The sequence below is a fragment of the Lepeophtheirus salmonis genome, chromosome 11 (assembly GCF_016086655.4).
Source record: "Lepeophtheirus salmonis chromosome 11, UVic_Lsal_1.4, whole genome shotgun sequence".
NCBI classification, from domain to species: domain Eukaryota; kingdom Metazoa; phylum Arthropoda; class Copepoda; order Siphonostomatoida; family Caligidae; genus Lepeophtheirus; species Lepeophtheirus salmonis.
This window is the reverse complement of record NC_052141.2, coordinates 13622071-13639375: the sequence shown is the minus strand read 5'-3', so window position 1 is coordinate 13639375 and position 17305 is coordinate 13622071. Positions and strand designations below refer to the sequence as shown.

Here is a 17305-nt window from a genome sequence, read left to right as displayed (position 1 = left end):
GTTTGATATATTTACATATTATATCTTTAAAAATAGCGTTCATCAAAGATTAAGGATAATTATACACATTATTGTATAATAATTTATATAGAATTAAAAAAATAAGATATTGGCAGAATTTTCTCGTTTTCATAAAGAAATTATATTTTTTCGTCTATTTTTGCTGGGAACGTGCAATGTTTATCTTGCTGTAGAAGTAAAGGATTTAACTTTAGCAAAAAATTATATATCGTGCAATATCATTTTTAAGCACATAAAGCTTTGTATAAATAAGAAAATAAAGCTTAATTCATAATAATTTTTTTTACTTCATACAACAACCTTTAAGGACAAAAGGGGGGAGAAATTTTTCTCCGGGATTTTTTTTTAGTAAAACGGATTTCTATTTAACATTTACAACTTTTGAGGGATAAGACTGCACGATAACTCAATTTTGGGCTCCCGTGATATCCCCTAGGGTGTATCCAGTAATATTTTGTGGAGCACTATCTTCTAAACCATTGAAAGGATTCGGAGAGGCACTCAAAGGTTGGGTAATAGGAGATCATGGGGAAATAGGAAGCGTAAGCGAAGAAAACTCTAAAGCTCAGTAAGTTGGAAGAATTTAGAATCAAAATAGAAACATTAGAATGATGGTCTTCATCTCTTCATGAACTTTATTACTTATCCAAAGAGTACAAAACAGTCTGGATTACAAGCTTATAGGCTCCTTTAATTTTAAGTGTATATAAATTTATAATTATACTATAATCTTAGTTTACTTTCCGATACAATATTGAATATAATAAACACTCTTAATTTGAAAATAAAAAAATGAAAAATAAGGAAATATACTCGTTTTTAACATAAAAATTACTCAATTTAAAATTTATGTACATTCCAAGCATTGTTCTGTGAATATTTAAGCATATCGGCTGAATTATAATTCTGAACTTGGTTCTGCAATCTATTTTGTTTCTGGTTCGAACTCACTAGATAGTGAGATTTTGATAGTATGCATTGTAATTTTCGGGCATAATTCCGTAATAATTCCAACAGAAAATAACTCCAAATAATATTCCTTGGTTTAAGTAAAATAAATTCTTCACAAAAAATATATTTTCATAAATTTCCAAACCTTGCAAAAGAGATATGGATTCGCAGAGTACACTGAAAATAAAGTTAGAATACATCAAAGTATTCTATCGTTTGCTCAAAGCAAAAATGAAGAAGATTTTATTAAAGAAAGTCGAGACTCTCATACCAGAAAGAAGGTGAAAAGAAATATAAGAGTTCGTCTCGAAACTTTTAAGAAAAAGATGCTTATCTCCACATATTTTCAAACCTTCCTTCATATATATCACATAAAATAAATCATCGCTCAATATCCAGTACTTCTTCATCAATACATCAAAGAAGTCAAGTACGTCCAAATAAACGGAATCAAGAATTTTTGACGCAGGATAATTTGAATACTCTGGATGAAGGTTTTAAAAAGATTGAAAATGAAGTCATTCCCAAAGGATTTATAATTATAAATTCAAAGGACATTCTCACCTTCATTTATTTAGATGAGGATCTAGACAATCCCAAAATATTGTCCAGCCTAGTAATTAAATCAGACCTTACTTTTTCTTTAGTATATAGAGGAAACAAAATTAATAACAAAGAAGTCAAACACCTATGTATGTCAAGAAGGAAAACTTTGTAAAGTATCTTCCACTTTAAATACTCTTTCGTTTTCCAAATCTTGGAAAGAAGCTCCTCCATCCATATTGTTCTTAAGTCAATTTTAAATCAATTAGAGGATATATCATCTTTCATGAATGATGAAAAGCTTCAATTTCAGATATCCTTTTTTATAGAGCAAATCCTCTTGGCAATTAAACCCCCAAGTAATCGTCGCTATTCCTCATTTCTTCTTGGAACTTCATCAATTTGGCAAAGGTTATCTCCTTCTTGACATCGGGAATTGATTACGTCAAGATTGCTTTGTCTTCCCCTCAATATCATATCTACGTAGAATCATAGTGGAAATGACCGTAGATCTTGGACTTGGATCTTGGATTCTTTGAATAATAATTTATACATATATTTCTCCAGAATTTCAATGTAATATTTTAAGAAATGCCATCAAAGGATTAATGGAGGTAGGATTTGATATTGTCAGTATATCTTTTGACAATCATCCTACAAATAAATCAATGATGAAAAACTTTATATTGAACAGACAAACTAAAACATTCTTTACTAATCCTTTTAAATGTAATTCACGTATTCATGTAATTTTTGATATGGTACATAATTTGAAAAATATTCGAAATAATTTTGAAAGAAAAACGATATTCATTTGCTCACCATTTGAAGAAGGAGAATCAACTTTTTTTATTAAAAAACTTTTTTATTTAGAACAGGGGGAAAAACCTAATGTTCGATCACAAATTAACTAAAAAAGCTGTACATCCAAATAATATGGAAAAAATGAATGTTAGCATTATGTGATGCAATTTTTCATGAAAACACTATTAATGGCTTAAAGACGGTTCTTAAAAACTGTATAGTGGATGATATGTACCATCAAATTTTGTTCAATAATACACAAAATAATAAATATTACAAATGTGAAAACAAAATACACTGGGAATAAAAAATCGTGATCCAACAAAATCTCCTATTTATAATATTAATGATTTACAAATTGATTTTTTAAGAAAATTTTCTATATGGATAAAAGTTTTGGTTGACAGAGGATTTATCTTCATGTCTTTCAAAAGAAACTTGTTTTGCTCTTGAGCATAATGCATTGTCACTCGCTGAATTAGAAATACACTTGCTGGAAGAATTATTTTTTTAATATTTTATGATTGGAAAAGTTCAGTCAGATCCATTAAACATTTCACATTTGTTTTGTGCAATATAGAAGAAACCCATGATGGAATTTTTAAATTAATGTTCTTATAATTATAGAATCTGAAAAAATCATTTGTATTAATAACTTAATAAAATACAATAACTTGTCCAAACAATTTTATTATTACAAGATTAGTATCTATTAGATAAATATAATATCATTTGAATGAAACTGATACTACATAATCTTGTACAAACACGAACTGAAGTTGATACTTTATTTTTTGATGGGCAAATTTATCCGTTTAAATAATTAATTCAATTCCTTTTTGACGATTTATTTTAGAAAACATTTAAAAAAATATCTACTTTGATTTTGAGCTGTGAACGTGAAGTGAGTCCATCATTTTTGCCTCAACAACAATTTTTGAGGATTTAAAATGCTAAGCCAAAATGAAACAGTTAAATAAAACACCACGTGATGTTGTTAAAAAACTACAACAACGACAAACTATTTTTTTTATATTTGGGCAAAAATCATATGACTTTACCAGTAGGAATTTGTCATAAAAAATTGATGTTTATCACCACAACATGTTGCGTGATTGGAGCTTGTACTCCTCCGGATAGTATAAGAACTCATCGATAATGCCGTTATCTATAGATTATAGGCTATATATAAAAATATTCAATCGAAAGTGTTATGTCATACTATGAGGAAGTGTGTTCGTATATTATATTTTTATAATTATAGTTACAAATTGTTATAACCAAACTTATTTGATATATTTATAATTTGTTACCTCTTTAATTTAATGAAAGGTTGCGTTAGAATAAAAATAGTAAAATAAACGTAAACAGATGAGATTGGCTATAGAATGTGGCATCCTTAATATAAATATAAAATTCAAAACAACAAGTGACGTCACTTTTTCAGGACTTATAAGAAGAAGAAAAAATGATGTTTTCGGCTTAGAAAAAGTGAAATAACTCTGTGGTTATCCAACAAATAGAAGTCATTTTGGTGTCTTTATTTGGATTTCTTATAACATACTCATGTTTTAATGTGACGAAAGGCTAACGATTTTCGTAACCACCCCCACCTTATTCTTTTTTAAGTCTAGTTTTGTGTTCCTAGTTCTTTCTTATTAGAACAGTGTTATTAAAAAAACTAAAAATGAACATAACACATACGTCATATCCAGAGTAACCGAATAAACAAACAATGGCATTGTGATTGAACGAAAACGATGAGAAGGTAGGTCGGAATTCCGAATCGAAAACACTAAAAATTACTCCGTTTCCATCTAATAAATATTTAAAATACTGGCATCACTTTGACAACTTAAACATGGATATTGAAGGTGTTCAGGAGAATATTAAAAAATTCAAATGTAGTTATTGCTTTAGTTCTTTTACACAATCTGGAAGCTTAAAGATTCATATTGAAAGTGTTCACGAGAAGATCAAAAAATTCAAATGTAGTTATTGCTCTAGTTCTTTTACACAATCTGGAAGCTTGAAGATTCATATTGAAGGTGTTCATGAGAAGATTAAAAAATTCAAATGTAGTCTCTGCTCTTGTTCTTTTAGTCGCTCTGGAGACTTAAAGAGGCATATTGAAGGTGTTCATGAGAAGATAAAAAAGTTCAAATGTAGTTATTGCTGTAGTTCTTTTACACAATCTGGACACTTGAAGAAACATATTGAAGGTGTTCATGAGAAGATAAAAAAATTCAAATGTAGTTTATGTTCCAGTTCTTTTACAACCTCTGGAAACTTGCAGACACATATTGAAGGTGTTCATGAGAAGATTAAAAAATTCAAATGTAGTTTATGTTCCAGTTCTTTTACACAATCTGCACACTTGAAAACTCATATTGAAAGTGTTCATGAGAAGATAAAAAAATTCACTTGTGGTTACTGCTCTAGTTCTTTTACACAATCTGGACACTTGCAGACACATATTGAAGGTGTTCATGAGAAGATTATAAAATTCAAATGTTGTTACTGCTATGGTTCTTTTACATTCTCCAGAAACTTGAAGATGCATATTGAAAGTGTTCATGAAAAGATAAAAAAATTCACATGTAGTTATTGCTCTAGTCTTTTTACATGCTCTGGAAGCTTGAAGAGACACATTGAGAGTGTTCATGAAAAGATAAAAAAATTCAAATGTAGTTACTGCTCTAGTTCTTTTACACAAAAATCACACTTGAAGATTCATATTGAAAATGTACATGAGACGATAAAAAAATTCCAATGTGGTTCCTGCTTTAGTTCTTTCTCACGAATAGGAGACTTGACGAAGCATCATAAGACTCATCATAATTAGACAACCACAAATTTTACTTTTCCTAGATTGTAAAAATATTTATTCATACGATTACAAAAATATTTTTTCATTTTATGCTAATTTATATTTATTTATTTTTTAAATGCATTTATCTTTCCTTTTTCGTTTCAATGATAGTGTGGTTTGTCCAAAGTGTATGTTCGCAAAAAATATAATGAAAAAAATACATTTGCATCATTATAATTAAATATTAATATTTAAGACTGAATTAAGACTAAATTCATCGTTATCAATATGATGTATGAGCTCATAATTACCCTGAAATAACTCTTTAATTAAGAATATTAAATTTCTACCTATTAATTTCTCAAATAGACAATTTGTTTCATTTTGTTAAAATAAACAGTTTTTGATTATTTAAAATAGTTATTAGTCCAATTATGGGTTCTAAAATACTAATAGTTATTGGACAGTTCTTTTGACAACAATTTTTGGTTTTGTTTCATGTCTTGATCACGAATCCAAGTCACTTGTCCTTGTAGCTTTATAGAAAATTAAATTTTTGAACAAGGAAGGTCCAAACGTTAAAGGAGCACCTACACCCAAAGAAATAGTTATTTCTACTTAATGTAAATTCGTTATTTATAAGGTAATCCAGACATGGGAACTACAAAGCTCCCTATTAAAGGCCCTAATATCTTCTATTGCTCACCCCCAATATTAAAATTATACCACGGAAAATAATTTTGAATCTAGAAAGTAATTACAACAATGAATTAGTTAGATCCTATGCCATCCCTCGAGGAACATGTAGCAGATTCTTATTTTAAGCTAATCAGAATTGAGAACTACTAAATCCTACCTTTTTACCTTGACTGTTCACTCTCTTCCTAGAAACTACTGGCGTCTATAGGTTTTGTGGGTCAAAAAGAAGTTGTAAGACCCCTTTTATTATAGTCCCAGATAATAACTAACAAGGTGACAAATTCAGACAGCAAGGAAATTCTCCGCTTGTTTTTTTCATTATCAAGAGAAGAAGGAAAATTTAAGGACGGATCTGTTGCTACACATTAAGTTTTCTGGGAATTTTTTTCTGATACTGAACCATATGTGATGTAACTACTCATCAGCATAATTGTGGAAAAGTATCCAAAGGAAGATTATGAAGTTATAAAAAAATTTATTCGCATTCGTACATTCATTAGACTAAAGTATATTAATATTGTAAACAAAAAGTAGCATAAAAAGAAAAATAGCAAGTTAGATGCGAAAAACTGCTCATTTCATTAGTGAAAAAATAGAAACAGAAATTATATATTTTTTAAAGGCTCATTATTTAATTTTAAACAATAAACTTTTGACATGTGAGTCCCTGTGTTCTAGCTAAGTCTAAAAACTGTTCCAAGCAATTCCTCGGAAATTGGATGGCCAACATTGCTTTCGAAGTAAAAGAGTTCTTCTTTACCACAACTGTAATGCTATTTGGAGGGAAGTTTTCTTCTTGTGTCTAATCCACAAAGAGTCCATATGGGAACTGTTTGACTGTGGATTAATTAGTTCTATTTCAACAAAGTATTCGTTTTAAGATACTTAAGTTTAATTAAATCACAACATAACAATGCAAATTATGATTTCTTTTTAAATTTATGATCCCTAGTATATGTAATTACGTTTTACTTTATGACAATGACCTATTCTTTTACTCTTTATATGAATATAGCATTAGCGATATACTCACCAATGTAGAAGGATATATTTTCCATCCCTTCTACTTTACTACAATTTGAAAATTCAAAATTTGATATGATGCAAAGAAATTCTGTTTTATCAACTTGAATGTTATTTGCATCTACCACCTTTTTGTTGTTCAATAAAGTATCGCGGAGAGAAGTAAATGACTGGATATTAGTCAGCAATAAAGAGTTGATTCTGATTTTCTTTTGACTTTCAAGAAACTGTTGACAACTTAAGAAATAGTTTCCTCCCCCAAGCTGTCTCTACCCTCCAAATCGCCTCTTAAGTAGGTCAGAATTGACATCCTTAATAAAAGAAACTTGGCTTCTGTCTCACTTAAAATATAATTGGATAGTTCAGCCAGTCTCCTTGATGTTTGTAAGGCAGCCAAAAATGTTTCGGATGACATTCCTTTCTTGTGAAGAGACTTATCTCGTCATGATTTGAGCCAAGTGTAAAACGATAATAAGAAATCGATCTGTTCCCGATTCTCATTAGTGATTGGGGCCATTCTTTCGTCTCTCCACTTGATGCTAGAAATCAAAGAATTTACATTGACGCATTTCTAAAATTTACGGAATATCTTAAAGAGCATTGCAGTTTCCAAATACGATTTTTCAGGAGGCATTGCTATTTCCATAATGTTTCAAAGCTTCTATAGTGGAATATTCAAAGAGCTTCAATGATAAACTGACTTTAACTTTTTCAATAGGGTTAAGGAAATAAGAGTTGGTGTGTATATTTTATTCCTAGTCCCATTTCTCCTTGATAAATTTCGACAACATGGTGATAATAAGCTTCCAAGTTTTCATCGTGGTTTTCAAAAGATGGGAAAATAAATGTTTCCTATATACAAGGTTATTGTAGCAATTTTTGAAAATATGGACGGAATCAAATAATAGGAAATAATTGGAATTTGTTCTTTTTTTTAGAGATGGAAAACTGATTTTCAATATACAGTTGGGTAAAACCTTTTCCTAATTCATTCTTTTAAAAAATATGGTTAACCGAATGTCTGTCAGTCAGGATGGCGACTGTTCTAAATAATAAATCCGTAACAAGCTTGAGATCTTTAAAGAACCATTTTTTCATGACTTTTGAATCAATTATCGATAGAGGAACCTTTCAACTACGTCGTTCTACCTGCATAGGATACTTTTCACCATAAAACACAAGATTGTTTTGGTCGATCCATTATCCTCATATCCGTAGAGCTTTCCGCCCGAGAATTCAACTGTTTGAGCAGAATACACATCGTCTATGATGATAGAAATTTCTGTCCTTAGCATCGAGCGAAGCTATTTTACAATTCAAATAATCAGATGTAGAGTTACTTATTCCTGCTTCCATTGATACAATGCTGGTGAGTCTTTTGATGTGTTTTTGTGAAGGCAAAAAAATTAAGCCGGGCAAAATTATTTGTCGATATAAAATCGGACATGTTTTTTGCCATAACACGAACATTCCTAGAATTAGTGCTGCAATATGTAGTTTGAATGAAGGAATAGCTGCTCTTGTATAAATTCATGTTGATTACTTTTTTCCTTGAAGTTATAGAGGGCATCTATGATATCCTCTAAAATAAAGGATTGTTCCGTTTCTTCCTTATGTAGTTATAACTACTCAAATAGGACAAAATATTGTTCACATTTGAAACTAGAGAGATTTTTTGTTCAGGACAAATATTAATAACTTTTATGGGTGATATAGACAGTTTCCCAATTTTCAAGAAAAAAAACCATATCTTCATTGATTGTAAAACTAAATGCAATTCTGGGATGGTTATCAGTAATCAATACTTTATAAAATAGGGCCACATTATCTTTCCAAATTTCCTGTATCTGTTGGTTTACAAGAACGGCCATATTTTTCGGTCGAATCCTTGATATTTTCAACTTCGTCTCTCTCAAAGGACCTTTTTATTAGATCATCAAGTTTGATTTGTTTGTTTCTTAATCTAAAAATTAAAATTGATTTGTATTTAATTTTGAAGGAAAAGAACAAAATATCTAACCTTTGCTCCGAAGATGAACTCACGGTAAGTCTTGGATTAGATGACACTTTCGAATATTAGGAAGGAAGACCTAGATATAAAGTTGGTAGAACATCGTTTTTTAATTATCTTCGCCCCATTTAGGAATTTTTCTTGCTTCTATGTGTGACTCAATAATCAAAAATAGTTATCATTGCAAACATTCGATGATACTTCGTATTTGTAGTAGTAAATAAAAGGACACCATGACAGGGCCATCACCATCAATAAGGACAAAGGAGGAATGATATACACAATTTATATATATTTATACTAAACTAACTCTTTTTCTGTAAGTGCATTTAAAAAAAGCAAATGTATATTTTTATTTAAATTAGAGTCTTGAATGTATTATTGTTTGTTTTTAATGGTTTATATAATGCTAATAAATTTTTTTCTACATTTTTGATGTTGTTTTATTGAAATCTTATACTTGTTCTAAGAACATAATGTCCATGCGTATCAAGATACTTCACTTTGTTCAATGGCTTGTCTCCAAATCATGCCAAATATCAAACATTTATTTTTTTGGAGGTTTCCCCTCAGCAAAAATGAGATGTTTCATCCCTTTTTGATTATATCCCAGAATGGTGATAGGTATTATATCAGTTTAAAAGAATCTTTCCATTTTTTCACTTAGGTACTTTTCCTTTTTGTTCTCCTGCCATTTTTCCCTTACACTGTATTTTATATATTTATAATTTATAACTTCTTTAATTTAATGAAAGGTTGCGTAGGAATATAAACAGCAAAATAAACGTAAACAGATGAGGTCGGCTATAGAATCTGGCATCCTTAATATAAATATAAAATTCAAAACAACAGGTGACGTCACTTTTTCAGGAGGTATGAGAAGAAAATCAAAATTCAATTTTCGCCTTAGAAAAAGTGAAATAACTCGGTGGTTATCCAACAAGTAGAAGTCATTTTGGTGTCGACCAAATTCTACACTCAATATATATCGCAAGAACCTATTTCAAGTCCTTGATTCCGTTATTTTTGATTTTTTGTAACTTACTCATGTTTTAACGTGACAAAATGCTAACGATTTTCGTAGCTACTCCCAGTCCATGAATGAACCTTACTCTTTTTGAAGTCCAGTTTTGTGTTCCTAGTTCCCACTTATTAAAAGTGTTATTTAAAAATCAAATATGGTCTAGTTCTTCTACTCGCTTTTATAGCTTAAAGATGGATATTGAAGGTGTTCACGAGGAGATTAAAAAATTCAAATGTAGTTATTGCTGTAGTTCTTTTACACAATCTGGACACTTGAAGAGACATTTTAAAGGTGTTCATGAGAAGATTAAAAAATTCCCATGTAGCTTCTGTTCTAGTTCTTTTACACAATTTGGAAACTTGAAGACTCATATTGAAGGTGTTCATTTTACACAATTTGGAAACTTAAGACTCATATTGAAGGTGTTCATGAGAAGATAAAAAAATTCAAATGTAGTTTCTGTTCCAGTTCTTTTACACAATCTGGACACTTGAAAACTCATATTGAAAGTGTTCATGAGAAGATAAAAAAGTTCAAATGTAGTTTCTGCTCTAGTTCTTTTACACAATCTGGTCACCTGCATAAGCATATTGAAGGTGTTCATGAAAAGATTAAAAAATTCCAATGTAGTTTCTGTTCCAGTTCTTTTACATTCTCTGGAAACTTGAAAAGGCATATTGAAGGTGTTCATAAGAAGATAAAAAAATTCAACTGTAGTTACTGCTCTCGTTCTTTTACAAACTCTGTAAACTTGAAAGGTCATATTGAAGGTGTTCACGAGAAGATAAAAAAGTTCAAATGTATTTACTGCTCTAGTTCTTTTACACTATCTGGAATCTTGCAGCGGCATATTAAAGGTGTTCATGAGAAGATTAAAAAATTCCAATGTAGTTATTGCTCTAGTTCTTTTACAAACTCTGGAAACTTGAAGACTCATATTGAAGGCGTTCATGAGAAGATAAAAAAATTCACTTGTGGTTACTGCTCTAGTTCTTTTGCCCGCTCTGGAAACTTGAAGGCGCATATTGAAGGTGTTCATGAGAAGATAAAAAAATTCACATGTAGTTTCTGTTCCAGTTCTTTTACATTCTCTGGAAACTTGAAAAGGCATATTGAAGGTGTTCATGAGAAGATAAAAAAGTTCTAATGTAGTTACTGCTCTAGTTCTTTTACACAAAAATCACACTTGAAGATTCACATTGAAAATGTAAATGAGACGATAAAAAAATTCCAATGTGGTATTGCTTTTGTTCTTTCACACGAATAGGAGACTTGAAGATGCATCATAATTAGACAACCACAAATTCAACTTTTCCTAGATTGTAAAATATATTTATTCATACGATTGTTGTAGAAAAACCTTAAAAAAATATTTTTTCATTTTATTCTAATTTATACATATTTATTTTTTTAAATACATTTATCTTTCTTTCCTTTTTCGTTTCAATGATAGTGTGGTTTGTCCAAAGTGTATGTTCGTAAAAAATATAATTAAAAAACATACATTTGCATCATTATAATTAAAAATTAATATTTAAGACTGAATTAGGACTAAATTCATCGTTATCAATATGATGTATGTTATTCTTTAAAGGGGATTCGAGATTTAAGAAGCCTTATGTCTGTGATCAAAGTTATGAGCTCATAATTAACCTGAAATAACTCTTTAATTAAGAATATTAAATTTATACATATTAATTTCTCAAATAAACAATTTGCTTCATTTTATTAAAATAAACAGTTTTTGATTATTTAAAATAGTTATTAGTCCAATTATGGGTTCTTTTGACAACAATTTTTGGTTTTCTTTGATATCTTGATTACGAATCCAAGTCACTTGTTCTTGTAGTTTTATAGGAAATTAAATTTTTGAACAAGGAAGGTCCAAACATTGAAGGAAAAACGTTTTTGTTTTAAGTATATTTTAGTAGAATCATTTATTCCACCTTCTACACTTAAAAAGCTAGTTATTCTCGTCCGATAATTACTACGACGTAGAGATAATAATTTTCTAACACCATTATACAAGCTTGGTGATGCTCTAAACAATATGGCAGCCAATGATAAGAGCTTATTTGTGTATTTCTCTTTATTTTGAAATAAAATAAGTACTTGTTCTTTTATAAAATTCATTTTAACAATAAGGTAATAAGACATTTCTTCTTCTAATTCACTCATCAATTTATATATTATATAAAAAAGCTTTGGGTTGAGATGACTTACCCAAATTCTAAATCCCATGTAAATACATTATTTTTATAATAAACACGAGGTTGTGCGTTGTCATGTGAACATGAGTCCATTGAAGTACGAATAAAGGCAATGAAGGGATTTAGTTCAATATTTCTCTTTTGAAGGTTTGTTCATCTTATCGACTATTATCAACTATACTTATCGTTCACGATCTATTTAGTAGTGCCAAAGTTTGTTGAATTTGTCCAGTGATGCTTACGTGTTGTTGCCCAGTCTGTCGAACCGGTTATCCTGCTTTAAAAATAGTGAAGAACAATGTTCCTTTGGCTTCTCACCCCAAAGTATCCCTCCATCTTTTTTCAAAGGACGAGGAATTGAAAAAGAAATGGCTTCGGGTTATACCAAGAGTGGATTTTGTTCCCTTGAAGCATTCTCGTATCTGTAGCAGACATTTCCACGAGTCATACTTCCGCAAGGAGCGAAAATACTTCAAATCTACAAGAGCTAAAAAATCAACATCTTTTAAAATTCCAAGGCTCAAACTGGATGCACCGGCATACTAATCAAAATTACCAGCTCCTCAGAGATGAACTTCATTAGCCACTTTTCAAAAATGGTAGATGTTCAAAACATACATATAATTTATTACTAATGATTTCATTTAAATATGAATATTTTGTATGGTATTTCCAGAGCTGAGAAAGAAAAGCAAGAGGATAGATAAAAGGATGTCTCACTTTCTTGAGGAGGATATAATCCAAAAAAGATCTCGATAAGTTATGCTTGCCTCAGAATATTCACGAGACGTTCAACGAGGTTTGTCCCAAATTTTTTGCGATTTCGACTGTCGGCGTAATACCCGATGTCCTCCACGGTCTTCAAATTCCAAGTGATTTACCTTTATTATGTTTTTCCACGGCAAGCCTGTTTTACAGAGTGAAATACGTCATATTTGTGGTTCAAAAACTATACAAAGATTCTCTGATATCAGCACTATCCTTGCTTTCTTGAAGAACAAATCCGGCATATCTCACCAGTCAAACATATTAATGTCACTGAAACTATTAGAGTATATCACTGAAGAGGAAGAATTGGAGTATAACGACCACATAATCTTCATTATTGAACAACTCCAGCTACACTTAAGTCCGCTAAAAGGGCGAATATATTCGTCACGACTTCTGAGAATAGCTTCTTTGTGGCAAAACACAAGCCTTGAGCTCTACAATCAACTCTGTGAGTTAGGAGTGATAATTTTGCCTTCTATCAAATATTTAAAGAAACTTTCTAGGGCCTTTAACATTGATGGTGGAATTAACGTTTCGATTAGTGAATACCTCCGAAGATGAATAACAACTTTGCTACCCAAAGATAAGATCGTGTCTATTATCATAGATTAAGTTTATTCTACTCAGAGGGTAGAATTCATTAGAGGGAAAATTTATGGTAGTCAAAATAGCGGATCATTTAAAAAACATTATTATGATTCATGATCAAGAGTGTTCTTGGTCGATATAGTGATATGGTCACCATGATCCCTATCACCAAAATCAGCCCCACAATTATAAAGGATTATTTCATTGAAGTTTTAAAACTTTTTACAAAAATTGGATTTGAAACAGTCGCTGTGATTGTGGACGCTCATTCAACAAACAGAAAATTTTACCTTAAGGAGCTTGGGAAAGACACTTCATCTTCCTTCATCTGGAATCCATACTCGGCTGCTGAACCAAAAATATTTCTGCTCTTCGATCCAGTTCACATTTTCAAAAACTTATACAATAATTTTGTTAACAATAAAGTATTATCATTTCCATCCTATGACGACGAGGGTTTTGACATCCATGGAGACTTTAATCATGTCAAGAAAATATTTGAGATGGAGACTGGCATTGGCTTAAAATATGTACATAAACTATTTCATAAAGTTATTGCTCCACAACCCATTGAAAAATGTATCGTCAATTTGTGTGTCAAATTTTTCCACGAATCAACTATTAATGCCCTGGAATATTACACAAAACAGGAAGAAGAATATCAGCCCAATAGAGAAACTGCAAAAGTCTTGAAGATATTAAAAAGGTTCTGGATTGTGTCAATGTTTGTTCGACTTATTTTCATGTATCCAAAAAGGATTCTTCTTTAAAACCCATTTCAGTAAATGACAGAGAGCAAATAGGTTTTTTTAATTTCATGTGCGGAATGGCTTAAGAAATGGGAAATCAATTGCAAGGCTACTGGTTTATATGGATTGAATCCGGAAACCTTTCATGCAGCTTATAAAACATCATTGGGTCTGGCTGAATACCTTTTGAACGGACTATAATTATCCGCATAAATCTTCTAAATTCATTTTATACAAAATTTATGACAGTATTTTATTAAAAAAAAATAGATGCAATCTGCATGAATCTTGTAAAATTGGGAAATTTGCTTGAAAAGATGTCAAAGAGCATAAGAAGCTTCTTTCATCGATTTCCTAGCAAAAATGGAGAGGTTTGAAAGTAGTAATTTATGTATTGTTTTGTATAATAATATTTAAAAAAAACTTTATTATACAATAACTATCAAATACAACCGACAAGAAATTTTAACAATATATTATAGTTTTTAAAAATTCCATTATAAAAGTATAAAAAATAATAATCACTATATTATACACAAATTTCCTTATTGGATTAGGTTTTAAGGTTTAAAATCAAATAATTAGAGATTATTTATAACATACTATGTAATTGTTAGGCTTATAGTCGAATTAATATAATACTAACGTTTTTAAAATGACAATACGCTTTGTTTAAACTGGAAACTTGAAGATGCATATTGAAGGTGTTCATGAGAAAATAAATAAAATCAAATGTGATTCCTGCTCTAATTATTTTACAAACTCTTTAAGCTTGAAGATGCATATTGAAGGTGTTCATGATAAAATTAAAAAATTCAAATGTAGTTACTGCTCTAGTTATTTTACACGCTCTGGAAGCTTGAAGAGACATATTGAAGGTGTTCATGAGGAGATAAAAAAATTCAAATGTAGTTACTGCTCTAGTTCTTTTACACAAAAAGCACACTTGAAGATTCATATTGAAAATGTACATGAGACGGTAAAAAAATTCCAATGTGGTTCCTGCTTTAGTTCTTTCTCACGAATAGGAGACTTGACGAAGCATCATAAGACTCATCATAATTAGACAACCCCAAATTCAACTTTTCTTAGATGGTAAAATATATTTATACATACGATTGTTGTAGGAAAATATTTTTTATTTTATTCTAATTTATATCTATATATTTTTTTAATGTTTTTCGCTTCAATGATGGTTTGGTTGGCTTAAAGTTTAAACTCTATATATGATCCCATCGTTTTGAAAATTCCTAAACATATAATTAAAAGAAATAAATTCATATCATAATGATTAAAAATTAATACTTAAGACTGAATTAGAACTAAATTTATCGTTACAAAAATATTGCAGGTTATTCTTTGAAGGTTCTTTGAGGCTTAAGAAGACTTTAGTTTGCGATCAAAGTTATTTTCTCTTTAAGTATGAATGTTAATTTTAACGTATTAATATTTGTTTCATTGAATTAAAATAAAGAGTTTTTGATTGTTTAAATAGTTATTATTCCAATTATGGTTCCCGAAGTACTACGTAGGCTGCTATATATTTTTCTGGCCTATGCTACATAAGTATTGCCAGGTGCAATTTGACATTTCTTTTGTTAAGATTGATATTTCTGTAGCATAATTGTTTACTGAGAATGTTTTGACGTACGACCATAATTTGTGTTTTTTTGCAGTTACTTGAAAAAATTAATTTGGCAAAAAAATGGAATTAAGTCGTGAATATTTTCGTACGATCATTTTTCACAATTTTCGACGTAGATTATCACAACAAAAGTGGATTGATGAACTTAAATCTTTGTATGGCGATGAAGCACCATCCAATAGCAATGTGAAAAACTGGCTTAATGAATTCAATCGTGGCCGACGCTCGCTCAAAGACGAATTCCATGAAGGTCGTCCAAAAATGGCCGCTGTGCCAGGAAACATTGATGCCGTACGTGAAGTGATAATGCAAGATCGTCATGTGATATACCTTTGGCATTTCTTCCACCAGCCTACATTCAATAATGCATGTACACCTGGCCGTAAAAAAGGTTTATTCTCGTTACATCCCGCACAATTTGAAAATCGCTCAAAAGAAGGCTCGTGTCGATTGTTGCAAAAATAACGATGTTGAAAACATAGGCTCTTGGTACTTAAAAAAAACGTTTATAAAGATCGTCACAGGTGGTGAGTCATGGATCTATGCGTTTGAGCCCAACAATCGACCGTATGGGCCTTCGAAGACAATCCAAATCCAACGAAAGTTACTTCGAAGCAAATGGTCGCCTGTGTCTTCGGCAAAACTGGTCATGTGGCGACTGTTCCAGTTGAGCATCGTAGGACGGTCAATTCTGAGTGGTACATCACAATTTGTTTAGCTGAAGTCTTTGGAGAAATTCAAAAAACGAACAAGAGCAGGCGAATCATTGTTCAAAATGACAATGTGAGCTCCCACACATCGGCTCCAACCAGAGCCTTTTTGACCGGCCAAAACGTTGAATTGATGGGTCATCTACCGTACAGTCCTGACTTGGCACCAAATTACTTCTTCTTATTCCCGCACCTCAAAAAAAAAAAAAATGTGTGGTCAACGATTTTCGTCGCCAAAAGATGCTGTTGAAGCGTTTGAAATCCATGTTTTGAAGGTGTCTCAATCGGAGTGACAAAATAGCTTTGACGATTGGTTTGAGCAGATGCAAAGTGTATATATCATGCTGGATAATATTTGCGAAAACAATAAAACCATTTTTGATGATAAATATTGGCATTTTCATTATTAGGCTAGGAATGTATATAGCAGCCTACGTAGCAGTTGTTTGACAGTTATTTTGTCAACAATTTTTAGTTATGTCTGAATTTTTGATTACGAATCTTTGTCTCCAGTTATTCTAACTTTATAGAAAATTAAATTTTTGAACAAGGAATATCCCAACGGGGTTGGAACACATAACACAGTAAGGTGGAGCTGCATAGTGTCATCAAAATGACACCCCAAACTCAAAAACTGGATCGTGTGGACTTCATAATCTGTTCTGAATAAAATATTCCAGTTAAGGAGCAATAGTTGTTATCTTTACAATTTCTAAATGTAGTCGAAATTTTTATTTTATTTTA

The 17305-nt window shown here is 30.7% G+C and overlaps 1 protein-coding gene across 1 annotated transcript; it reads left to right on the top strand.

Annotated features, from left to right (window-relative positions):
• Positions 1 to 9362: 9362 nt before the first annotated feature.
• On the top strand, positions 9363 to 11626 carry LOC121126417 (uncharacterized). The gene is made up of 2 exons (XM_040721739.2): positions 9363 to 10266; positions 10311 to 11626. The coding sequence occupies exons 1-2, from the start codon at positions 9966 to 9968 to the stop codon at positions 11033 to 11035; spliced, it is 1026 nt and encodes a 341-aa protein (XP_040577673.1). The 5' UTR covers positions 9363 to 9965; the 3' UTR covers positions 11036 to 11626.
• The last annotated feature ends 5679 nt before the right edge of the window (positions 11627 to 17305 follow it).